Below are 24,506 nucleotides of genomic sequence, written 5' to 3' on the forward strand. Positions count from 1 at the left end.
ATTATTTTGGGAAGAAAGGAAAGGATTCTTTATTTCCTTTTTCTCATCCCAGACAGCCTGGTGCCGCACACCTTGGCTCCACAGATCAAGGCCTTCTGGCTTCCCTGGAGCTCTTTGGATATTAGAACCTGCTTTTTCAATCAACAAGCATCTCCTCAACATCTGCTGTGGGTCCTGGCTTCATGAGAGCAGAGACTGAGCCCTTCAGTTGCCTGTCCTCCCTCGCCAAGCACCAAGGCAGAAGAGAGAGATTCTTTCTTGAAGGGAGGGACATGGGATGAAGTTCTTGAAGGACGAATGAAAGGGCGCAGGCTCGGCAGGTCCTGGAGCTGAACGGGCCGTGGCCCCTGCCTCCCCACGGGGCTCGCGGTCTTTGGAAGCAGACTGCAGGCTGCCGGCACCGTCACATTCTCAGTCTATCCGTTCCTGAGTTTTGGAAAGCGAGCGGCAAAGTCATGACTGGGAAGTGGCCCATCCACAAGGACAAAGGGGCTTTTCCTGTATTTTTGTTAAATCTGGCAACCGGACATGTAAATATTTTGTTCTTGACCAAACTTTCACCCAGTTGATTTGACACCTATTGATAATTCTTGCCTGAATCAATTTTTACTAGGCTTTTGCCAAATGGAGATGATCTCATTCCATCATTCTTTCTTTATTTACTAGACTGTAGGCTGCCTGTCTTTTCATCCACCTTTTACAGTGCCTGGCACACAGTAGGTGCTCACATATTTGTTGGATGAATGGACGAATTCTCTCTCTTGCTGACCCCACCCGGGCTACCTGCGACGCCGGGCAGGGACTTGCCTTCCTCAGCCAATCACCGGAGAGACCGCGGCTTCCAGGCGGTCCCGGGCGTCGCTCCTCGTCCCTCCTTGCTCCAATCCTAAGCCTGGCTTCACTCTACGACGCTGACGTTTAAGGAAGACAACTGATTGGCTACTTCAGCTCCCGTAGGCCCGACGGACAGTGGGGCGGGGACCAATGGGCGCGGGCGGGAGGCGGGACCTGCCACGCGGCCGCGGTATAACCGTACGGCCCGCGCGCGCGCCTCCCTCCCGGCGCGGGCCCGGTCCCCGCATGGCTGCGCGCTGCCTGGTGTCCCGGCTGGCGGCGCGGCTGCTCCGGCCCGCGCAGAGCTGCCGCCCCCGCCATCGCCCCTTCCACCCCTCGGCGGTTCGGTAAGAGGGTCGCGGAGCTGGGTCGGCCGCGGGGAAGGGGGCGGAGGGCGGACCTTCCCGAGCATCCCGCGCGGGGCGCGGCCGGGGGCGCTGGCTCGGCGCGGTGGGCTGCCCACCCCCCCCCCGGGCCCCCGGGGTCGGGGCGTCGCCCTGCCTGGGGCGGGCCAGGCCTGGGGCGCGCGGATTTGCCAGGCGACCCCGCGAAGGTGCCCAAGTCTGGCCAGACCCCACGGGCCGCCGGAGGCTGCCACGCCGAGAGTTGCGCTGGGGAAGGCGGAGCAGACCCTCGCGCCAGGACGGGGTTGGTTCTCGAGGAGCCGCTGCCCGGGACCCTAGCGGCGGAGGGGCATTGCTGCAGTCTGATGAAATCCCCGCGCCGGCTGCCGGGTACCCGCGCTTCCTTCTGCTGCGGGAGGTGGGTGGGGCTGGCGCTGCTCTTCCAGCTGCCTCTACCCCCCCCCTCCCAAAAAAGAAGAAAAGGTGTGTCGTCACCAGGGTGTGCCCCGGCCCACCCCCGAGCTGCTCCGAGCCTGGCGAGAGTGACTCGAGCTGCTCCGTGCCCGGGCAGGAGGGAAGGGGAAGCTCTCTCTGCGTCTCCGAAGGCAGGCAGTAGGTTCTCCTCATCCTTTTGGACCACAAACTCCCATTTTTAAGCCCAAGTGGAAGACTCCTTGGGGGGAGAGGGGAAGGCTTTGATTTCTCTCCCCGGATCTATGCACTCTGTTTCCATCAGCCTCGAAAGCTTTTGCATTGCACGTAGTCCTGTGACAGTAGGTCTTTCCTTTACTCAGCAAACGTTTACTGAGCCCTTCCTGCGTGCCAGGCACTATGTTAGACTGAATTTAGAGATGAGGGAAAGCGGCCCTTTTCTTAGTGAAACTCAGTTATTTGTCAAGGGGGCGAACACGTGTCTAATTTCTGCTCAGTTGTAAAAGTGCTATAAGAGACCTCTCCAAGAGGCTGTTGGAGCACAGAATGGGGATTATTGAGTTCTGAAGGAAGACTGGAGGGGCATTCAAGTATAAAGATCCTTACCTCAAGATCTGGACCGGTTTGCTTACACTCTCGAATAACATGCTCTCCTTTTGCTTGCTTTTTGAATGGAAAAGTAGTCTTCCAACTCTCTGAAGGCAAAACTATTTGTACTGCATCTTTACAATCACAGTTCTGTATTTTTAGGATGTACTGCTTTGCTTACTGCTGGGTGCATGGATGCGAGAGAGTGGTAACTTTAACTAAGTATGAATCTGCATGTATTTCTTTTATTTTAGGTGGTTGTGATGGTTTTTCATACCACAAGTTTCAGGAACATAAACCTCACCACTAGAGAGAGAGTTCTGGAGACTAAGACACAGTGGGATAGTGGGAAGGATGGAGTTTGGAGGCAGAGGTTTGAGTATGTGTTTTGCTTCTGCAATCCTTGGTTATTATCATAGCTTCAAGGTGGTTGTGAGAGTGATGTATGCAAAAAACTTATCAAAACATCCAGTGCTTAATAGATGTTAGTTCTATCTCCCTTTTCATGTTCACTCATTACTGCTTCCAGTAATTAGCATATAACAGAGCTCTTTCCAAAATTACTCCGTCATGAATTGTAAAATGCCTGATATTAATTTCTCATGGAAAACTACAATACTGTCAGCTATTGAATTGGGAGGAAAGTGAAGATGCTACAGTCTTGTATTTTTATTTTGAATTTTATTTGAGCAATCTTCTTTCTAGTCTGTTGCCTGTTTTGTTTTTTGTTAATTTTAAAAAAATTGTTTGTTGACTGGTTATTTTAATGGAAAATTTTCTAAGCCCATCTCTGAAAACACTTAATTCCTAAATAAATGTCAGCTAATGTAGCTGTAATTTTTGGATTCCCTTTGGGACTGAGCCGAGTCTGCATTTCTTCCTTTACTCTGGGGTGGCAGTTACTTTATGTGCCCCTGGCAAAAGGGATGACTGGGGAGTTAGGTAATGACACTCTCACCATGTTGTAGAGGAGGGCTAAAATGTAGTTATATTGTGAAGAATATCCATTGTATTGTGGCTTTGGGTTTTGATTCTTGTTACTTTTTGGCAGGTTTGTTTCCTTTTTTTTTTTTTTTTTAAGAAAATTGGCATAACATCCAGAACCCGCCTTTGGAAGCTCAGACTGGAACTTGGAACATCAGGTTCTCCCAGAACCCTATGTCCTTAATTCTCCTATATCACTTTTAGCCTAAATGTGCTGCTACCATTTTCCCTAAATTCTTTTTGTTTCATAAGAAGTTCTTTTTTTAAATGAAGGGCCAGCTAAGCCCTTCTGAGTATTTATTTTGTATAGACACAAACATACTTCCTTACTATACAGTCAGTTATTATATCTGTTACATATATGAATTGAACCAAGGGCCCTAGGGGCCTAAGAAATTAATTTTTCTTGAACATATACAGCTGGCACTTTATAAATGTTATTTCATGCAATGTAAATGACTGCCCCAAGCTCTTTTTAAGAAGTCTTTCATCTTATAGTGTTCCAAGGTTTGGAATTTTTCAGGAATGTTGCCATGGGTATTTGTATCAGCAAAATCTTTTCTAGGATGTTCCCTTCAACTTAACTCTGAAATGTATTTGAAATATTAAAATGTTTTCAGTTCCTTGATGTATCTTGGATATGTATGGAATCTATTATTAATAAATATTTGTTCTATGCTAGTATTCTTACATAAAATCAGGGTAAAAGTATTTGATTTGCTATAAAGTCATGAGGCCTTCCTAATACCTTATAAGATGCAAATACATATTAATATAAGGAGTAGATACAAAATCACTGCATTATATCTAAGACATTGAGATTTGTTTTAAAGTAGATATTTAATCATAATGCAACCAAGCAGGCATTAAAGTCTTAAAAATTGATTGTTAAAACTTTAAAAAAGTCTTGAGAATCATGTCTGATCACATAAGATATCCAGTATTCCTAAGAATTAAATACATGCTATTACAGGAAATTGTTGTTTCATTGGTCTTGAGGTTGGAAAAGTCCTCCTGACACCAAGGGCTGAAATCTAAAGGGAAACACTTGTTTTTAGTGGGATCCTCCTGGGTGCTGCCCAGTGTTCCCTTAGATTTGAGTTTCAAAGGGGCTGATTTCAGGAAGTGGACTTGGCCTAGTGGTTAGGGCGTCCGTCTACCATATGGGAGGTCCGCGGTTCAAACCCCGGGCCTCCTTGACCCGTGTGGAGCTGGCCCATGCGCAGTGCTGATGCGCGCAAGGAGTGCCCTGCCACGCAGGGGTGTCCCCCACGTAGGGGAGCCCTACACATAAAGAGTGCGCCCAGCATGGAAAGCACCCCATGTGAAAAGTTGCCTGCCCAGGAGTGGCACCGCACACACGGAGAGCTGAGGCAGCAAGATGACACAACAAAAAGAGACACAGATTCCCAGTGCTGCTAACAAGAATGCAAGCCAACACACAGAGCAGACAACGGGGGGGGGGGGAATAAAAATAAATAAATAGATCTTTAAAAAAAAAAAAAAAGATTGGTTCTAACACACGTGCACCTTGTGTGCAAACGGCCCACTCTGCTCCCACTCTGCTCCCTCTGGAACAGGCTGAGGACCCAAGCTGAGGACCCAAGGTGGGAGTGCAAGCTGGCTCCACCCGGCATTGTGCCAGGAGCTTCTTCTGTGACCTTTGCAGCTGCATGTCTTGACTGAACACCCACCAGGTTAATTGCATCCCTTTAACTGTTTTCCTTGTGCTGCCTTTGCCCGAGGAGGGTTAGAGCATACCCTCAGCTGGCTCCCAGCCATCTGCTGTAGCTGATCAGAAGTAAAGATCTGCTCAGGCACACCTCAGTTGCCTAATACCTTGGGCAAGGTATTTAACCTCTGAGTCTCAGATTAGGCATTTGTAAAATAGAGCTAATACCTCTTAATAGATTTGTGATTAACTGAAAAATGCAGAGAAAACACTTAGAACAATGCTTGGCATGCAGAAAGCCCACGATAAAGATTCACTCATTCAATAAAACAAAGTAGAGACCTGGGATCAGATCATATGTCCCAGGAGTTTGGACCTGCTCTTTCTGTCCCACCCTGACACTAGCAAGCTGCGCCAGAAGCCAGAGCTCCAGCCTCCACTGCTGCCCACCAGGAGGCTGGGAGAAGAGCAGTGGTGGGCTACAGGGAGGTCAAACTCATCCGCTCATCATCAAGTTTACCAGCCCCTTCTCCAGCTCTTGGATGCTGCAGTGTTCCCATGGATCCCAGAGTTTCAAAGTGGTGGATTTAGATGGTTCCTGCCAGTTCAGTCATTGTTTTGGTGGAGGGACCGATTCTTGGCGCTTCCTATCCCACCATCTTCCCACAGTCCTCTCCCGTCTTTCCACTGTCCTCTCCTAAACCAGTTCTTCTGGAAAGAGCTAGCCTTTCAGAGACTGGAACATGGTTTGGAAACTGGAAGGTTGTTTTAATAATAGATCCTGAGTTTTCTCCTTGCCCCTTCCTCCAGCTCCTGCTTTCTGATCCCTGACTGTAATTGCATTGGTTTGAACTCCCCTGGAGTGGCTAACGACCACTGCTCCTGCTGGGCTAAGCTTTGTGTAGCTGTGGGTGGGGCGGTGGGGCCCTGGGGTAGAGCACATTTGCCACCTAAGAGGGTGATTTTCCCCTGCAGGGGGCTGTGGGAAATGATAGGCATTTTGAGGTTTGACCTGTCCAGAAAAGCCGGTTGACTGACTGGGAAGTGATTGGACACATGCCTTGGCAACAAACCACAAGTGGCATATTTGCATGTGGGAAAAACTCTAACAACATGGTGGGGAGGGGTCAAAGAAATGCAAATCAAACCAGTGATAGACCTCCCCCCCCCCACTCTGTTTGGCCCTGATGGGTGGGGGCTGCAGGGTGGTATAGCCGCTAAGAGCCTGAGCTCTGGCCTTAGATCCCATAGGCACCCCTGCTCCGCCACCTGCTAGCTGTCAGTGACTTAAACTCTGTGAGCCCTATCCCTCCAACCGTGTAGCCAAATACAACTTTATCCCTTTGAAAGTGCCTTTACAGGTTTTCCTTGCCCCTCCGATTAGGCACTGTGTACTTTAAGCTAAACTTTAAGATTTGGGTTTTAACAGCAACATTTTGTTGTCTGGTCTCTTTGCAAAAAGTCAAGCTGTTTGGTTTTGTGATTCTGTCGCCCTCTGCAGAAATGAAGCCGTTATCATTTCTGGAAAGAAACTTGCCCAGCAGATCAAGCAGGAAGTGCGGCAGGAAGTGGAAGAGTGGGTGGCCTTGGGCCACAAGCGGCCGCAGCTGAGCGTCGTTCTGGTGGGCGAGAACCCTGCCAGCCACTCCTACGTCCTCAACAAGACGCGGGCGGCTGCGGATGTGGGTATGTGTCCTGCTCACACGCTGACAGTGTCGCCCGGAGGCTTCTCTCAGGCTGACTCTGCTGGGATTGATCATTCCCGTCACTGATTAGAAAACACGAACAGGAAGGCAATGCGAGTGAACTGTAACCGAAGCGCTGTCGTAAAGAGGTCCAGCTGTCAGTCCTGGGAGATTTAACTTGGGCGGGAAGAAGGTGGTTGGTGATGTTGGTGTCTTCTGAAATGTAAGCTCTCCTCTTAGAGTTTAATGCTTGACAGGCGACCTTCCCTGAGCAGGGATGGGAGACTGAGATGTCTGGGCGTTTGCAGTTTACGGCCATGGGGTGTTAGGAGGGAAGATGGAAGTGACCTCAGCGCTGTGCCCAGAGCACCCTTCAGGTAGGGAAGAGACCGAAAGCTGTTTCCCAGGAGCCAGAGTCATTTCCTCCGAAATCTCTCAGTGGTTCCAAAGGGTTTTTGGACTGCAGACCGTGTAGACAGCGTGGGTCTGAGCGACGGAAGGCTTGTTCCGGTCTCGCTGTACTGCAGACGACTGTGTGAGTGCAGATGAAAGGGGCTCTGCACTTTCATCTGGGTCAGTGGCCCAAGCACCAGGTGCTCTTCTGTTGTAGAGGGCTGCGAAATGCTGCTGGTGTGACTAGACCAAATTACTGGGCTGATATGTCCTTGGTATCCTCTATTCTTTATCACTGAGGGATCAAGGCCTCCTGTCCTTTTTTTTTAAGATTTTATTTATTTCTCTCCCCTTCCCCCCCGATTGTTGCGTGTTCTTCTGTGTCCACTTATATTCTCGGTGGCACTGGGAATCTGTGTTTCTTTTTGGTTGCATTATCTTGCTATGTCAGCTCCCCGTGTGTGTGAGCCACTCCTGGGCAGGCTGTGCTTTTCTTGTGCCGGGCAGCTCAATGTTGGGCGCACTCCTTGTGCTTGGGACTCCCCTACATGGGGGACACCCCTGCGTGACACAGCAGTCCTTGTACGCAGTGGTGCCATGCATGGGCCAGCTCACCACACGGGCCAGGAGGCCCTGGGTTTGAACCCTGGACTTCCCATGTGGTAGCTGGATGCTCTATCCGTTGAGCCATGTCTGCTTCCCTCCTGTCCTTTTAATTGAAAAAAAACCCTTAGGGACCTCTAGGACATAGTGAGTCACCACTTCTTAACTCATTAGGAGTAGCATGGTGCAGTGGAAGGCACGTGGACTTGAACTGCAGAGATCTGGCTTTGTCACTAGCTGGCTTGTTTTTCCATCTCTGAACCTCAGTCTCCTTGTCTGTAAAGTGGGGTTAATGATTGCATGGGATTATGTACACAGCGTGCCAAGCTAATATTCTCTAATGCATATATTTGTGGAGTTACTTTTTTTGGTTCCTTGTGAGCTGATTCAGCTTTCCAGCTAGCAGGGTAGGTGCAGCAATTGAAAAAACCTCTGCACTAGAGGAGCTCAGCGGGCAAAACTGCAGAGCCCCTTCAGTGCCTGAGTGTTTTTCTTAACCTTGCAATTTTCTTATCATAGGAATCATCAGCGAAACGATCTTGAAACCAGCTTCGATTTCAGAGGAAGAATTGTTGACCTTGATCAATAAACTAAATAGCGATGACAATGTAGATGGCCTCCTCGTTCAGCTGCCCCTTCCAGGTGAGTTTTGGACTCATACCATTCAAAATGATTTCTGGGGAGTGGAGAGCCTTGGTTGCCTTATAAACCCAGCCCCGGTACAAAGGACAGCGGAGGGAGGCAGTTGTACAGGAGGACAGTGGCTCCGATAGGAGCAGCTGCTTTGGCTTGATGTGAAGTGCAGGTGGAGGAGCGAATCACCGGGGCAAGTTGTAGAGGGGACAGGTTAGCGTGCTAACTCAGAGCGGTACTGAATATGTGACGGAAGGCCAGCGCTGTGCTTTCTTTCTCAGAGCACATTGACGAGCGAAAGATCTGCAACGCTGTTTCTCCAGACAAGGATGTTGATGGCTTTCATGTAATTAATGTCGGGCGGATGTGCTTGGACCAGTGTTCCATGCTCCCTGCCACCCCGTGGGGCGTGTGGGAGATAATTAAGCGAACTGGTAGGTACCTCCTCCTAGCTGTGTGTCTGTGTTGGTATCAGAAAAGTAGGACTTGGAAATGGTAAAAACCCATACAGTACCACAGAGTGGAAACCCCCTCCCCATATCCTCTAGTCCTGCTGCCCAGAGGTAACCCCTCTCAACAGTTTCCTATGACTTGTTTTGTTTTGTTTTGTTTTTTAAAATATTTTCCAGCGTGCTTCTTCCTGTTTTCTTTTAGCCCTCATGACATGTCGCATGAGTGCTCGGCTTGACTGATGAGGCCACAGCTTAGTGACTGCCTTCATTAGCACATCCCGGCCTTCTTTCCCCGACGTGCTCATCCTAAGCCAGACTCTACTTTTAATGCAAACATATGTTCTTTTCATAGGAATTCCAACTCTAGGGAAGAATGTAGTTGTGGCTGGAAGGTCGAAAAACGTTGGAATGCCCATTGCGATGTTACTGCACACAGACGGGGCCCACGAACGGCCCGGAGGTGAGAGAACGGCCTTTCCAGCCGCGTCCTCTCCTCCCGTGTGGGAACCCGCAGGCACCGCGCTGCGGGGTGGGGGGGGCGTTCACTTTGTTTGCTAGGAACCTTGGGGAGGAGTCTTTTTCCAGAAGCCCTGCTAAATGTCACCAGGGAGTTTTATTACTCTTTTATTATGGAATTAGTTCAGAAATGGATGCGCCTCAGAAGTAAACTCGAGTTTTGCGCATAAGCATGCTTGTAGACAATTAGAAATTCCCTTGGCTCACGTATGAGGACCTAGTTGGGCTTGCCTTTAGAAATTTCCGATTGTGGCTTCGATAGCTGGAGTTGAGAAGCAGTTGTTTAAAGTCAATTTCCAATTGTGTCATTTGCTAGAAAAATATCTTAGGCCATTGTGAAGGACTGAATTGATATTACTAATGTGTCATTATATTAAGTAGTTTTAATTTGTGTGACACCTTAGATGGTTACAACAGAAATAAGAGCAAAAAAATTATTTCTAAATAATATCTTTTAGTACACTTTTTTTTCTTAGCCTTGAGTAATTCTAGTGTATTTTGTTTAGAAAAGGTAATTCTCGAAAGGCCGTTAAATAGGATAAGAAATAAATATATATGACTATAAAGGGTAAGGCTAGGACCAACATGTAAAAATACCAACAATTCAGTTTGTTTTTTCCCCCAGTTACAGAAGTGTAGATTTACAGAAAAGTCATGCAGAAAACGCAAAGCTCCTGTGTACCCTCTCATGCACACAGTTTTCCCTATTATTAACACTTTGCATTAGTGTGGTACCTTTGCTATGATTGATGAAACAATATTTCTATAATTATATTATTAACTATAGTCCATAGTTTAAATTAGGGTTTACTGCTTGCACTGTACAAAGTAAATAATTAGAAAATATGGTACAAGCATAAAGTGAGCTATTTTTCAGGGATGTTGAATTTCTATAGTGGCTTGACTACTTGACCTACGGCTCAGAGTCAGGGCAACTAAGGAAAAAATGTTACATTCCTGAGCTATTTAAAAAGATAATTTGAGGTGTGGATGTGTGTGTTATTGGGCAGACAAACATTTGCAGCTTTGATTTTTTCTTCATAGGTGATGCAACTGTTACAATATCTCATCGCTACACTCCCAAAGAACAGTTGAAAAAGCATACAATTCTTGCAGATATTGTGGTGTCTGCTGCAGGTAAGAACACAAGGGATGGGGAGAGAAGGGTGAGGGCGTACCTCTTAATGTGTGAGTCCAAAATTTGCCTGCCTAACTGCTGCCATTCCATTCAGATTCCCCTGGAAATGGCACTTGGCCTGTTTACATAGTTGTGGTTGGAATGCTGGTTCCCAGTACTCCACCATACACTGGGTGGGTCGGTGCTATTTCTAAGCTTCAAAATATTTCTAACTGTTCCATGAGGTTTAAATGGTTCCTTGGTTAATAGTTTTTTTGTGTGTGTGTTTTAAAGGAGGTACCGGGGACTGAACCCGAGACCTCCCATGTGGGAAGCAGGTGCTCACCTGCTTGAGCCACAATAGGGTTTTTGTTGTTGTTTTTTATAGAGAAGTTGTGAGTTTCCAAAACAAGCAAGCATAAAAGATAGGATATATGTTACTATTTGTTAATATTTGTTACTATTGATGCTAGCACTTTTTTTTTTTCTTTTTAATTGTATTTTTAAACAGTAGTTAACTTTGTTACAATCATTCCTTGGTTAATTTTTTTTTTTAATTGTATAAAACATGTTAATTTGTTTTCCCAGGTCTCTTGGAATGGAAATTAGACAAGAATCTGGCAGGTGAAATCTTCTTTTTGGTACTAAGTAAATTGACCATTCTTCTCTCTGTTCCCAGGCATTCCAAATCTGATAACTGCAGATATGATCAAGGAAGGAGCAGCAGTCATTGACGTAGGAATAAATAGAGTGGAAGATCCCACAACCGCTAAGCCCAAGTTGGTCGGAGATGTGGATTTTGAAGGTAAATGGTATACTACTTTTAAAATATAAAAATCAATAAATGCCACCTTTAATGGACATTTAAGACAGATCATTTACCTTTAATTTTTGAACTTATGTCACTGTTACATTGTTTAAAATGTCTTTCACAAGAATGAAGAGAAATCTTTTAAAATTCTAGCCATTCTAGAATTATTTTAGGTATTTGTATCAAAAAACGATGGAGACTAGGTATAAACTTTTTAGGGGGTTATTTATTTTCTTAGGCCTATTTCATAATTGAAACTTTTTGACTTTCAACAAGTTTGAAAATTTAATGAAGTGGTTTTTCTAAGCCATTGATCCTCAAAAGTGTTAGAGATTTCTCATTTTCACGTTGAGGATAGAGATGACAGAACTGGAATGTTAATAGTCCAGGAAAAAGACATATTCCTGAAATTTGGGGACATGCTAGTAGATTTCTGCTTTCTGATGTTAAGGTATTATGTTTATCTGAATTTCATGCTGTTAGTTCTAGTCTAGCTTTTTTTTTTTTTTTTTTTTTTTTACTGTTGAAGACCTAAGTCTAGATATCTAGGCAATTTCCCTTAAGACTGAGTTAAAAGAAAAAATCTTACTTTTCACTTGCCAGAAAAATTACTTTGCTTAGTGCTTTGGGCAAACCGTATGTAAAATTAAGAAATGGCATAAGCACGTATTAATTTATGAGTTTGAGAGTTCTGAAGATGCTTTTGTATTTTATTGCCTTTACTGTGCGTGCTGCTTTTGTCATATGTTAAAGTACCCGTTTCCTTTGTCAGACCTGATGCAGTCTGCCTTTTTTGTTTCTATGTAGAAGTCAGGAAGAAAGCAGGTTACATCACTCCTGTCCCTGGGGGCGTCGGTCCCATGACAGTGGCGATGCTCATGAAGAACACCGTGATTGCTGCAAAGAAACTGCTGAGGCTTGAAGAGCAGGAAGTGCTGAAGTCGAAAGAGCTTGGAGCAGCAACCAATTAACTGTTTAGTCTTCTCTTTCATGAACAGCCTTCCCAGCCAGTTCAAGAAGCAAAACAGGCCAAAAGAAATGCAGTATTTTTTTATTCTTCTGAAATGGTTTAAAATGGTGCTTTGTATTTATTGGAAGTTTAAAATGGGTGGGCGCTGGCACAGGTAACTCTCGGCCAGCACCTCACCCAGGAGCACTCCAGCATCCTTGCTGAGCCAGGAGACCCAAGAGAAGCAGTTTTCCCAGCAAGTAACACGGGGCATTGTCACCTTGGGAACGGATGCTTCACTTTGGTGTGCCACTCCAGCTGTTAAAATTTGCCTTTTCTCGGATTGCTTTACCCAAGTGCTATTTTAATAAGAGTTGATACTCACTTCAGGTTCCAAACCTGTTGAGTTCAACTGGTCAAACCAAAGGAAAAATGTTGCCAGAGAAAATTAAGGGAAGGGTAAATGGAAGAAATTATAGCAAGTAAGAAGGAGTAAAAAAAGCAATTACCAGATTTATACATGTATTCGTTGATAGCCAGATTTACCTAAATAGAACAGTTGGGAGAGAAAGAAGAACAACTCCATCCTAATAGTATTGCTAAGTTCCCATTTTGTGGCTTAGTCACTGGGAAAATGTCTAGGATTCTATTTGTTATTAGCTCTTGTTTTTATGTATGTTATCATTCAGTGAGATTTCCCATTTTAGTTTTCTGGGATTGAAAAGGCTTATGTTATAAATTATTTATGTGTGTTGTCATATTTGGCTGTTATTATATCTTTAAACTTCATTGTTAAGTTTTTTACTACCAGAGAGTATCTATGTGGTTTCTTTGGTATACCTTGAAACCTATTTTTGAAAAACAAAACTGTCACAGTTAGGCTTGATAATCATGAGGGCAGCTTGTGTAAGTATGCAACTAACTTACTTTTCCACCAAAGAATTGTCAGAACTTGCTTGCTTTTCTCTTTGAACCTGTTGATTTTCCTAAAAGGTTTTTTTTAAGAGCTTGAATTAATATTGAATCTAATCAGGCTTTCTGATTAAAGCTTTTTAAAAAAATAAAAATAAAACATTTGGTATGATGTGGAACGAGTTTCTGAAATATTGCATCTTCATGTTGCTGTCTTAGTTGTGATTGAACTAGAGTTAATTTTTCAAATTAGATGGAATCAACCTACGTTTGATAAAAGCCAATCCTCTAACTTAAAACAAATTGGTTGAAAGAGCCTTGGAGAAACCAGCATAGTCCTTTTAGTCTTATGTCCCAAAAGGCTTTGCCAAGCCATGAGCTTAATTTGCCAGACTAATTCAAGTGGTTAGTCTTGTTCTCAGTCTTGTACTAACCCATGTGTTTATTTACTACAAAGGACTTTTTTTTTAGGTATCAGGGCTGGGGATTGAACCAGGGACCTCATATGTGGGAGCTGGCCCTCAACCACTGAGCCACATAGGCTTCCCTGAGTTGGTTTTTTCATATGTTTTCCTCGTGGTTTTTGCTTTTTTAGGAGGCACCAGAAACCAAACCTGTCACCTCCAATGTAGGAGGTGGGCACTCCACACCTTGGGCCACATCCCCCCCTTCAGAGGACTTCTTGATGCGCTTGCCGTATCAAGAACTATTGACTGTTTGTTCTCTCTCTCTCCTATGTGTGTGTGTGTATGTATGTATATATTCAAAGCGTTAGTTTGCTTGGAGAGATTGGAAAGTCTTTGTGGTATATACTTTTAAGTCTGGGGTAGGTTCACTGTATTTTGGCTTTCTTGAATGTGCTGAAGTAGCTCCTGCTCTAGGCAGGTTGAGGCAAAAAGAGAACAACTGGAAGAGTTTCCCTACTCCCTCCTTGTTCCTCTGCCAGCTGCTTTTATTCTTTTGATAATTTTCTGGAAGTGAAAGAAGATGATAGCTCTTGCTGGAGATGTTTTTGTGAGTCATAGCTCATATTTGTAAGCCATGCCTTCTGACTTAACCTAAAGCAAGGTGAATGGACAGGATTAAGTTTTATTGAATTACGGTTATATTACAAGTGGAAAAAATTACTGACCTCTACTGCATGGAAAAGTTAACAACATGGCAACTTGTTAAAAGCTACTGAAATTTAAATGTTCATGTATATACAAAATATAAATGGCATGTTATGTGAAAATTACAGTGATCAATTTACAAAAAAAAAAAAATCTTAGTTTTCCAGCTTGTTTGATTAATCAAGCACATTTACTCCTGAGTCCATAACATTTCTAAAATTTAATTTGGATAAAATGCTATTCCAAAGCAGCCAGGTTTTAAAATTGAAATGTCAAGGGTAGATTGTTAACTCTTCCAGGATTGGTGTAGATGAAGATAAAAGAACTTATATGTAAGATCAGGCAATGATTCTGGACTGGTGGACAGCTAAGTGATTCTGCTATTAGTAGACGTGGTAGAGGTTTATAGCTTTACCTCTTGGCACTATCCCCAGGAGGGAGCTCTGAGATTTAAGTCAACATTTATTGAGAGCTTTCTATGGACCAAGCACGGCACTAGGTACATGTGGTTACTCTAACCAAAATGATTTACTCAAATCTCAAGTCCATAGTTGTTTTGGAGAAAATACATAACAGATGCATTGTTGAATAAACATGGCTGGGATTTGATAACTGTGGATTGAAGATAAAATGACTGACAATTAAGTTTCTTGGGGAAAGGGTTTACATCATTAACTGGTTTTAATCTATCCAAATTGCTTCTTATTATTCATTTAAAGTACTAATTTGATTAATATTGCAAAGTTATACTCTCCCAAAATTTGACATATGCTCTGCTTAACACAACATTCATGACTTTGGAAATCAAGCCACAGAAAATTTGCAGGACAAACCAACAACACATGCATAAAGAGATTTGCTTCTGGGCATGAAAAATAAACGATATTAAAGGATCATTTTGTTTCACATGCCGTTTGAGATTTCACTTTAGCAAAAGGTATTTTATTTTAACGTCTTCCACTCAAAATGTGCCAGTTACTTCTATTAACAGACTTTTGGAACTGGCTTTCAACTTGGTAAAGCGCAGTTACACTTCTGTGCTAGAGCAAGAGCTGTAATACAGATGGCTCAAACTTATGACCCTTAGAAAACTGAGTGAGATGGAGAGGAAAGATGGGAACCTTTTTAGCACTTAACATGTAAAAATCTTAACTGGCATTCATTTTAAATAAAAATTGATTTCCACCCCTTTACATTAGGTATGGTTTAGGGGGCAAGCTTTTTTTTTTCTTCATTTCAAAATAAGTGTTGTAATTTCTACTCTGGATCACATTTTAAAATAAGGCATGGCATTTAGCTTTTGGTTATTTTAATAACTACAAAGGAAAAGGAGTTTTTCATCTAAGCAGTACTTCTCGCAGACAGCTCTCCAGTTCTCTATCAAGCAGAATGACTCCCTCTGTTTGGGTGAATAAGGAAACAGGCAGAGAGAGGGTAAGGGCTTTGACCCAGGCTCGCAGCTCAGGCTAAGCCACGTCCTCACCCTGTGCACTATCTGGAAAGCGCTGTGGACTCCTAGAGGGTGGTCTCGCCGTCAGCGCCTCTTCTGTACCCGTCCGCGTCTGTGAAGTCGTAGTCTGACTCCATCTCTATCTTCACCTGCGGCATCACGAAGCCTGGGCTCCGCGAGTAGTTGAAAGCAGGCGAAGCTGGGCAGGAAATTTTGAAGTGCAAGGTGATGCTGAGGGAGAAATGGAAGGAAGAGAAAATGATGTGCCTAATTTTTTTTTTTTTTTTTTTAAACTCTCCCCTGAGTAGGGTTCTAATGCAAATAGCTCTTGGCCGACGAACTCCTCACGGACCAGGAGTGGCCTCGTGCTGGCTTGGGCTTCATCCCTAGCCACCTAACTGGTCTCACCCTGTTCAACCTGCTCTCCCCATCACTGCCAAAGGAGCCTTCTAAACCACAAATCAATTCTCCCCCGCTTAGATTTTTCTGAGGTTCCCCAGTGCTTAAAGGATAGAATCTGTCCGTGCTCCTCAGCCTGGCAAGACAGGGCCGTCTGTGTGTGCACGTGTGCCGGCTCCTCTGGTCTGGCTGCAGGTGAACTCCCCAGCCCTCCCAGCCTTTTCCACTCCTTGCCCCTTGTGTGTATGTGTGTGTGAGTGTGTGTGTGTTTTCCAGTGTTGTCTCAAGCCTGTTTCCACTCTCTGATATGCCCTTCATTTTCCTCCACTCCCTCGCTATGTCCACCAAGCAGAGGCCATCCTTCCAAACTCTGCTCAGGTTAAGATCCACCCCCGAGACTCTTGGCCTCTCCAGATGAGGCAAATCCCCCCTTAGACAACTGTCCTTCCTCCAGGGTGCTCCATTACTGTTCTTGGCACAAGGTGCTGCTTCTCTTTGCTTACATGTCTACCTTTCTATATTCCCAGGAATTGAGCATCATGCCTGATGATCATTACTGCTTACTCTTTGCTAAATATTTCTGGGCCTTTTCCTTCACTGAAACTGAATCCTGCTATTTATTTATTTATTTATTTATTTTTTAAAGATTTATTTATTTAGTTTAATTTCCCCCCCTCCCCTGGTTGTCTGTTCTTGTTGTCTGTTTGCTGCGTCTTGTTTCTTTGTCCGCTTCTGTTGTCGTCAGCGGCACCCGCTTCTGTTGTCGTCAGCGGCACGGGAAGTGTGGGCGGCGCCATTCCTGGGCAGGCTGCTCTTTCTTTTCACGCTGGGCGGCTTTCCTCACGGGCGCACTCCTTGCGCGTGGGGCTCCCCCACGCGGGGGACACCCTTGCGTGGCACGGCACTCCTTGCGCGCATCAGCACTGCGCATGGCCAGCTCCACACGGGTCAAGGCGGCCCGGGGTATGAACCGCGGACCTCCCATATGGTAGACGGACGCCCTAACCACTGGGCTAAAGTCCGTTTCCCTGAATCCTGCTATTTATTGATCTTTGCTTCTGTCTATTTTCATAGGGTTGACCAAATATCAGTGAGGTTGGGAGGCAGCTTCTCTGGTTATCAAGTTTTGTGCATTTCTGACCTTGCATTATGGTCTTGTATGATTTAAGAGGCTTTTAGAAAGGCCCTTCCTGGTCCAAATTCTCTCTCTACTGCCTGGAACTGGAGCAATTAGAGATTCAATTTAGTGCAGGTTATTTAAAAATGAAACAATTTAGAGAGACAGCCTGCTCCTAACACATTTAGATTTAAAGATCTAATAAGGGCATAATAAGACACATCAAGGGCCTAGGAGCCCTGATAAGGGCAGTGGGGTGAGAAGGAGGCAGAGATGGATGGATGTGGCCCTGCGACACTTAGGGCAGGAGGAAGCTAAGGCTAGAGCGTCCTTGGCCCATGGCTTTGGGAGGGTTGTACTGGTGAGGTCTGGCATTGTGGTAACAGCTCTGACTTGTAATTCAGAAGACCCCATATGTGTTTCCTAAAAACTCTTGGGTGAGTGCCGCCTCAGTCTGGAGGTTTATCTGCTGCTAGACTCGGAATTGTGCATTTACTACTGTTTGGGCCAGTAGAGAGCGATTCCTGTCCATTTTAGGGGCCTGTGGAAATGGGACCCCCTCTACCATTTCCCTAGTACTGAGTGAGGAAAAGACTTTCTCGCCTCTGAATTCCTCTTTTCCATTTTTGAGCCCCTCGTGTGTAACCTCCAAGAGGTGGGCAGGTGGCTGCTCATTAAAAACACCAGGTACTCTCACTGCTGGCAAGGGGCACCTGGGGACTCGGCCGTCCGTCCTTTCTTTCCTGCCCAGTTCCTGTTTCTACTTAGTCTTTGTTGTTAGCTTTTCTTGATAACCTTTCTGACTTTTGCTAATTAACCAGATATTGTTTTATTTCCTAGAATATTAGAGTATCTTAAGAGTTCACTTATCCTGGCTTTCAATAATATATACTTATATCAAGTCTAGTTTTCCTCTAGGTTGTTTCTTTTTTTTTTAGGATGTACCAGGGATTGAACCTGGGACCTCATACGTAATAAACAGCTGCTCAATCACTAAGCTCCGCCCGTTCCGCATGTTTTCTCTTTTTTCAATATTTACTTTCACTTTTCATTCTACCCAATATTTTGTAATCATATCCTTTTCTCAAATTGAGTAACTGTGTGTTGTAATCATATTTTTATGTCAGTAAGAGGCTGCGCGGACATATTACTTGGTACCCCGTAATCAGGTCTGTCAGCCTTTGTCTCCCGTTGTCTGCCTGTGCTGGACCCACAGAGGCCGTTTACTGAGATGTTCAGCCTGGGAAATCCTAGTCCCTCCACCTTCCTGGCCGTTGCTTAGTGTGTTATCCAATACCCAAGCAGGATACTTAATGGCCTTTACCTTCGATCAAGTTCTGAGTCACTGAAGGAAGAATCAGAGTGAGTAACTCCAACTGGAAGATCTTTTCCCTGGCAGGAAAATTAAAATGCAGGTTTGGGAATGATCCTGGAGAACATCCTATTTCTCCAGAGCTTTCCCCCTCCCCCCACCCCCATTTATTCTCTTCTATTCTCCAACCCTATGACTAACACTAAACAAGAGGATTACAGAGATAGCTGGCTTCTGTTCAGTTACCCCTTCACCCAGAGGGTTCTTGGCCAGGGTTGGTGAGCCTGAGGCTCAGGAAAGAGTGGGAAGGGTGACGGGTGGGGGGAAGGTGGTTGAAACTCAAAGAGGAAGCAGTACCTATATTGCAGAGTAGAGAGGGGAAGCCCTTCAAGGGCTCCTGGTGCTGCTGGTGGGACCCCCTGGCTCTGCACCCCTAATCTGGGTCTAGGTTAGCACTGGGGTCGGGACCCAGGCTGGGATCTTAGGGAATGCTCCCAGGCAGGACGTGCCCTGATGACAGGAATACCCAGTCGGGAGCTGAGGCAGCAACAGAATCTCCTGGGACATTCAGAAGCAAGGCCTGATCCCCCCCAACCCCCCTGCCCCTGGGCAGCCCCCCTTTCAGCAGATGGAAGATGCTTCGATTCCTATTGAATCACAGCCCCACCACTGGGACTGTCCACTCTAATTAATTTATAACCCACACGCTGCTTGTTTCTCTATAGGGGACAATTCAGCTCTGATTTGGAGCTCCCAATCATTCCAGCCACCACTGGAGAACATGGGTAGGTCCAGCTGGTCATGTTTGGATTGATATGGTCTGAAATGAGTCCAAGAGGGCCAGCCGGTGCCACAGGCATCCTGGAGGCTCCAGGGAAATGGGAGTAATGAGTGTTTTTGCCTAAAGTGAAGACTGATCATTCGAGTCTGTGGGCTTTGATTTGGGGTTTCCGTCTGAATGGCCACCATCCTCGTGGCCCAGTTCTCTCTAAACTCTGAAGCACAGGAGTCCTCTAACATCTAAGACCGTTAAATCCCCTGAGTTGAAAGATGGAAGTTGCTTGGGGGAAAGAGCTGGAGGATTAGTAATAACTAGGAAGAAAGAGACACCATGTGTTTTACTTACTGGCAATGCAGTGGATACCGTTTTGGGGTTCTGATTGGATACTTTCCATGGGAATCTTTATAACTGAGGGAGGAGGAAACTGGGGCTGGAGAGAAACAGTGGGAAAAGCTGATGAACGCCACCAATGCAACAGCTTTGGCTTTCTTGCCAAGATGGAAAATACATGCAACCACATCCAGACTAAACAGTAGGGGGTGCTACAAGTCCTGGGGCCCACTGTTGGACACTCCATCGGACAGCACAGAACTCTTCCAGGAATGCGCCTCATCAGAACAGTTTCATCTGTCACAGTAACAAGTCACTTCAGGCTGAACTTCACACAATAACTAGAACCACTGACATTTTACACTGTGAAAATGTGTAAAATGAATCTATATAAATCGAAGCCAATTTTTTCCATTGGATAGATCCAGATATGATTGTTCCCAACCCCGGAATAGTTTCTGGCACATGGCAGCCATGCAAATATATTTTGAAGGAATCAATGAGAGAATAAATAAATTGTCTTCAAAAGGCACTTAGACTCTTAGTTTCTTTGCTTTCTCCAGAACCGACTTTTGCAAATCATCCGGGGGAATAAAAGACATGTGGATGAATTATGGGACTCTTTCCTTCCTGGAAGAGGACAGTAATTAAGGACCAGGGGAGTTTTGGCAAGTCATCACTATCAGAGGAGTGGTTCACTCATGACCAATCAGGCAGCAAGGATTCGCTTTTGCCCATGAATGGCTTTCACATGCAAAAGGCAATACCACAAGGAGAACAGGGCAAGGTGGATGTAGGAAATGTGTGTTTGAGTCAAACAAGGAGAACGGGAGCCAGGCACGACGTTAGGAGATGGCACGGGCAGCTTAGTAGACTGGGAAAACAGCTGTCACATTCAAAGTCGGGGACTGCTTTCCCTTCTAGATGTTTAGGTATCTGTCTGCCTTGGGTAAGTCAAGTTTAGGGGACAGTTTCATCTTGAATTAGACCGTCTTTCAGCCTGTTTGTGATTTACTATAATTTCTGGACTGCCTCCTGGTCTGTTGACTCCTGAGGGTTTGGGAGGAGGGATGGGGAGGAAGCATTGGGGACGGGGACAGATGACCAACCAGGTGGTCCCAGGCTTCTGGAGAATGGAGCCACTCTCCTTTCTGCCTCTTCCCCACCTTCCCCCCAGTACCCTAGGGGCTGGCCCCGGCAGCCCTTGTCCCTGGGGCTCCTCCCACCCACCCAGGAGTCCGGTGCATGCACTGTCTACTTAGGAGTCCCCGCCAGACCCTTTTCCCAGGCCACCTCCATCCTCAGGTCAGTCGTCACAACCTCCTCCCAGGGTGGAGCCCAGTCTTCCATCAGGTTCCCTCAGGGACCTGTGCTGCTATTGAAAATGGCCCTGATAGCCCACAGTGATGGGGCCAGGTGGTCACGGTCAACCAGCTTTTCCTGGGGGAGGAGGCCCTCCATTCACTCGGGCCCACTCCGAGGATATTCACATGACCAGATGGGCTCTCGGCACCCCGGACCAAGACAAGAGGAGTCTTCAGCACGTCCTGGCCCAGCCCAGGAGTTGCCACAGGCCACGAGAAGCCACCGGCTCCCTGGCCCTGGCTGAAGTGGAGGGAGGGTCTTTTGCTCTCTCCCCTCCACCCAGGCCTCACAGCCTCCCCACCTCCTCATCACTGTCCTCAGGGGCTCCTTTCCTTTTCTTCTTCTTGTTGGTCTCCTTTTTCTCCTTCTCTGGGAGGATGTTGTCAATCCAGGCCAGATCATGCTGGGAGAAGATGAGGTCCAGAAGCCTTCGAACGATGATGAGGCCCAGGATCTGTGGTGGGGAGACAAGGGCACTGGCATTTTGTGGGAGTTCAGAGAGAACTACGGGCTCAGTGCCCAGCCTCGAGCACGATGGTTTTCCTCCTTCAGTCAGCTGAGTGTAGAGACTTTCCTGGTCAGGTGTCTTGGAGCCATCTCAAAGCCCCCCCACACCATTATTCACCCTTTCTCCATGCTGGTTGCTCTCACCTGGCCTTTCCTCAGGTGAGCCAGCACGTCTAACCAGTGCTTGAGAGAGACAGGACATGCTCAGCTGAGGTGGGAAGCCAGCGTGGAGCCCATGGGCAGGAGAATGATGGATATTCTTTAAGTCAATGGCTCTCAAATTTGAGCCTGCTTTGGAATCACCGGAAGGGCTTGCTGTAAAACAGATTGCGGGGCTTCATTCCCAGAGTTTCCGATTCAGCAGGTCTGGGGAGGGGCCTGAGAATTTGCATTTCTAACAAATTACTAGGGGATGCAGAGGCAGCTGGTCTAGGGACTGCACTCAGAGATCCACTGCTTTAACGTACCCTGCCCTGGGCCCCCAATTTTGAGGGCTGCAATCTCTCTGCTAATGAAGGCTGATATCTGAAAAGTATCCTGGGATATTTGGAATTCTTCAAGGAAAGTCTAGAAAGTTTGATTTTGTTCAGGATGAACACATTTCAAGGGGAAAACTTACAGCTGATCTTTTAATAAGATCAATGGGCCCAGGATGGCTAGCTATCAGGAGCTGGCCATGAAAGGGCTGGTCAGGGAACCTGGTCTCCTGCTGAATTTGTCAGAGAGAAAACCATTCAGGTGGATTTGACTCCTCCCACTGGCACTGCTTCTTGGGAGCAAGAAGAGCTCTGGACTCAGGCAGACTTGGGTTTTAAAAATCCTGGCTCTGAAAACAAATCAGTGGTTCCTAGGGGCAAGGGTGCGGAGAGAGGTGGTCTAGACAGGGGCAGCATGGAGAATTCTGGGAGTGATGGAATGGTTGTGTCTCATGACTGTGTTGGAGGCATGCATTTGTCAAAATTCATAGAACCACAGTGAGTGAATTTTGCCTTACGCAAATTTTAAAAAAATCAATGGGTGGGGGGAGTTCAACAGATCCCTGGCTCTGCCCCTTCCTGGTTGTATGGCTTGGGTCACACAGCCTCTCTGAGCCTCAGTTTCCTTATCTGGAAAACGGGGTTCTGATAGAACTTCAGGAGTTGATGTGGGGACTAACATAACAGCACTCAGTAAAAACTAACCATTACTATTATTATCCTTCACCGCCTACCCCATCTTCTCTGAAGCATGGGCTTCTCTGAAGCATCTCCTGTTGGAGGATCCTTCCCTTGGAGAGATAGTTCTCAAACTTGGCTGCCCATTTATGCTCACCTGTTGACTTACACCCATACCAAGCTTCCCTGAGAGATTCTGATTAAATTAATCTGGATGAGGCCTGGGTGTATGTCATTTTAAAAAGCCCAGGGTGATTAAAAAATGCAGCAGCGCCAAGAACCACTGACTCTCAAGTTCCACCTCTTTGTCCTCCCTTGGGCCCCTCCTGCAGCTCTGGCCTCCAGGTTGGCAGCCCACCCAGGGCCTTCCCCGGGCACAGGGGCTGCAGGCCCTGGCACTAGCCGGGTGGGGGGCGGTCATCTAGGGGCCAGATGCAATATGTTGTTGGTTGGTTGTGGTTTTTTTTGTCTTTTCCCCTTTATTTTTGAGTAATTTCAAACTTACGTAACACTTACCAGAATAGTCCAAGAGCTCCCCGTGCCCTTCCCCAACATCACCAGCTGTTAGGTTAGTGTCACTGAGTCTCGAAGATCTTGCCCTCTGATCCCAGTTCTTTTTTTCCCTCTCTTCCTTTTCTCCCTCCCTCCCTCCCTGAATTTGCCTGTTATTTATTTATTTTTGCCTCGCTTGTTTTGAAAGATGAAAAGATTCATACTTGGTATGGGTCTATTTCTGGATTGACCTGGCTGTGGGAGCTTGGTCCCCTGGCTGAATGTGTCTGGCTGCCAGGGGCGTTTGGGGGGTTTTTCCGTTCTCCCTGAGCTGCCCCCACCTTAGCTAGGGGGTGGGGCTGGGGGAAATGGGGCTGTCACAGCACGGCTGGCCTGCAGCACAGACATCCCTGCCTCCCCGCCCCTCTCCACGTCCCAGGCCTGGGCCCCCCACTCAAGTCCTGCTCTGTGTCTGCCTCTGTGAGCCGAGGACGTCAGGCCTGCTGCCGTGGTGAGAAGGCGGAGGGTGGACGGGGAGGGAGGGCCTCCCGGGGGACGGCAGCCCAGGGCGAGTCCACGCGCGGGAAGGGGGGGCCCGGGCCCACCTACCATGACGGGGAAGATGATGGCGGCCATCGTGGACTTGAGGATCCAGAGCACGGCCAGGCAGAGGGCCTGCACCAGGGTGAAGAGGTGGACGCGGCGCAGCGGCACGTGCCGCAGGAAGGCGTGGTCCGGCTGGTGCTTGGCCGGCATCAGGAAGAGCTTGCAGCGTTCCCAGAACTGGCCAAGGGGAGAGGGGCCTCAGCCAGGCAGCCGCGGCCCTGTGGGCCTGCAGGGGCACCTCAGTGGGGGCCCAGCACAGGGGGACCCAGATCAGGGCTTCAGGACGCATAGGAGGGGGCTGGAGGTGCTAGGGGGACATGTAGTGAGGGACCTGGCTGCAAATGAACGTGGTCCACATTCAAGGGAACACAAGTGTCCAAGACATCCCGGGGTATCTTGGTAAACCAACAAATAATAAAAAAACTAACTAAACGAAATGTTTTCTTCTACGGGAATTGCCTAAAGGAAGAGAGAGGCCATGTAGCGATAAGCTTATCAGAGTCCACCAGATCTGGATTTTGAATCCTGAGCCTCAGTTTCTTCATCTGTCAAATGGGGGTGGGAGGACCTATTTCATGGGGGTAATTATGTAGATTAAGTTATATTATGTCTGTAAAGCAAGCACTAAATTATTTTGCCTGGCACATAGTAAATGGTAATATAATTATTTCAAATATTCTTTGGTTGAACTGGGAAAGTGAGCCTTTGGAGTCTTGGTGAGCTGGAACCTGACATGGAAGGTGCACTACTGGCTCACGTCACCTGGGGAGGGGAGCCTTACCTGGATGCCATTGAGGGAGGCCACGCCCATGTAGAGGAAGACTCCATACAGCACAGGCATGGGGATGTACTGAAAGAGAGACATGGAAGCAAGCAGAGCTGTGGCCGGGGGCCTCTGCTCACAGCCTCCCTGTTTCCACTGACGGTATCTGCCAACCCGTGGAGGCAGCCTGGCC

At 46.7% G+C, this 24,506-nt stretch overlaps 2 protein-coding genes across 3 annotated transcripts in view; one reads left to right on the forward strand and one right to left on the reverse strand.

The window, feature by feature from the left end:
- Positions 1-1,019: 1,019 nt before the first annotated feature.
- On the forward strand, positions 1,020-13,104 carry MTHFD2 (methylenetetrahydrofolate dehydrogenase (NADP+ dependent) 2, methenyltetrahydrofolate cyclohydrolase). Of its 2 annotated transcripts, none has more exons than XM_004467987.5 (8): positions 1,020-1,181; positions 6,356-6,540; positions 8,055-8,177; positions 8,450-8,602; positions 8,973-9,080; positions 10,181-10,273; positions 10,933-11,058; positions 11,872-13,104. In XM_004467987.5, exons 1-8 carry the CDS (start codon positions 1,081-1,083, stop codon positions 12,033-12,035), a joined length of 1,053 nt encoding a protein of 350 aa, XP_004468044.1. In that variant the 5' UTR covers positions 1,020-1,080; the 3' UTR covers positions 12,036-13,104. The 2 variants fall into 2 exon arrangements, with proteins under 2 accessions (XP_004468044.1, XP_023447333.1); XM_023591565.2 differs by lacking the exon at positions 1,020-1,181 and adding an exon at positions 1,456-1,596.
- An 890-nt stretch (positions 13,105-13,994) lies between these two features.
- The window catches only part of SLC4A5 (solute carrier family 4 member 5), an 83,447-nt gene continuing 72,935 nt past the window's right edge, over positions 13,995-24,506 (reverse strand). The window contains exons 20-25 of the mRNA XM_058278930.2: positions 24,332-24,400; positions 23,554-23,727; positions 21,093-21,245; positions 19,442-19,526; positions 18,328-18,395; positions 13,995-15,718 (exon numbers count right to left, since the gene is read on the reverse strand). Coding sequence (XP_058134913.1) covers positions 18,361-18,395; positions 19,442-19,526; positions 21,093-21,245; positions 23,554-23,727; positions 24,332-24,400 — 516 coding nt within the window. The 3' untranslated portion in view covers positions 13,995-15,718; positions 18,328-18,360. The remainder of the gene's footprint in view (positions 15,719-18,327; positions 18,396-19,441; positions 19,527-21,092; positions 21,246-23,553; positions 23,728-24,331; positions 24,401-24,506) is intronic.

The sequence above is a fragment of the Dasypus novemcinctus genome, chromosome 17 (genome assembly GCF_030445035.2).
Source record: "Dasypus novemcinctus isolate mDasNov1 chromosome 17, mDasNov1.1.hap2, whole genome shotgun sequence".
NCBI lineage: Eukaryota > Metazoa > Chordata > Mammalia > Cingulata > Dasypodidae > Dasypus > Dasypus novemcinctus.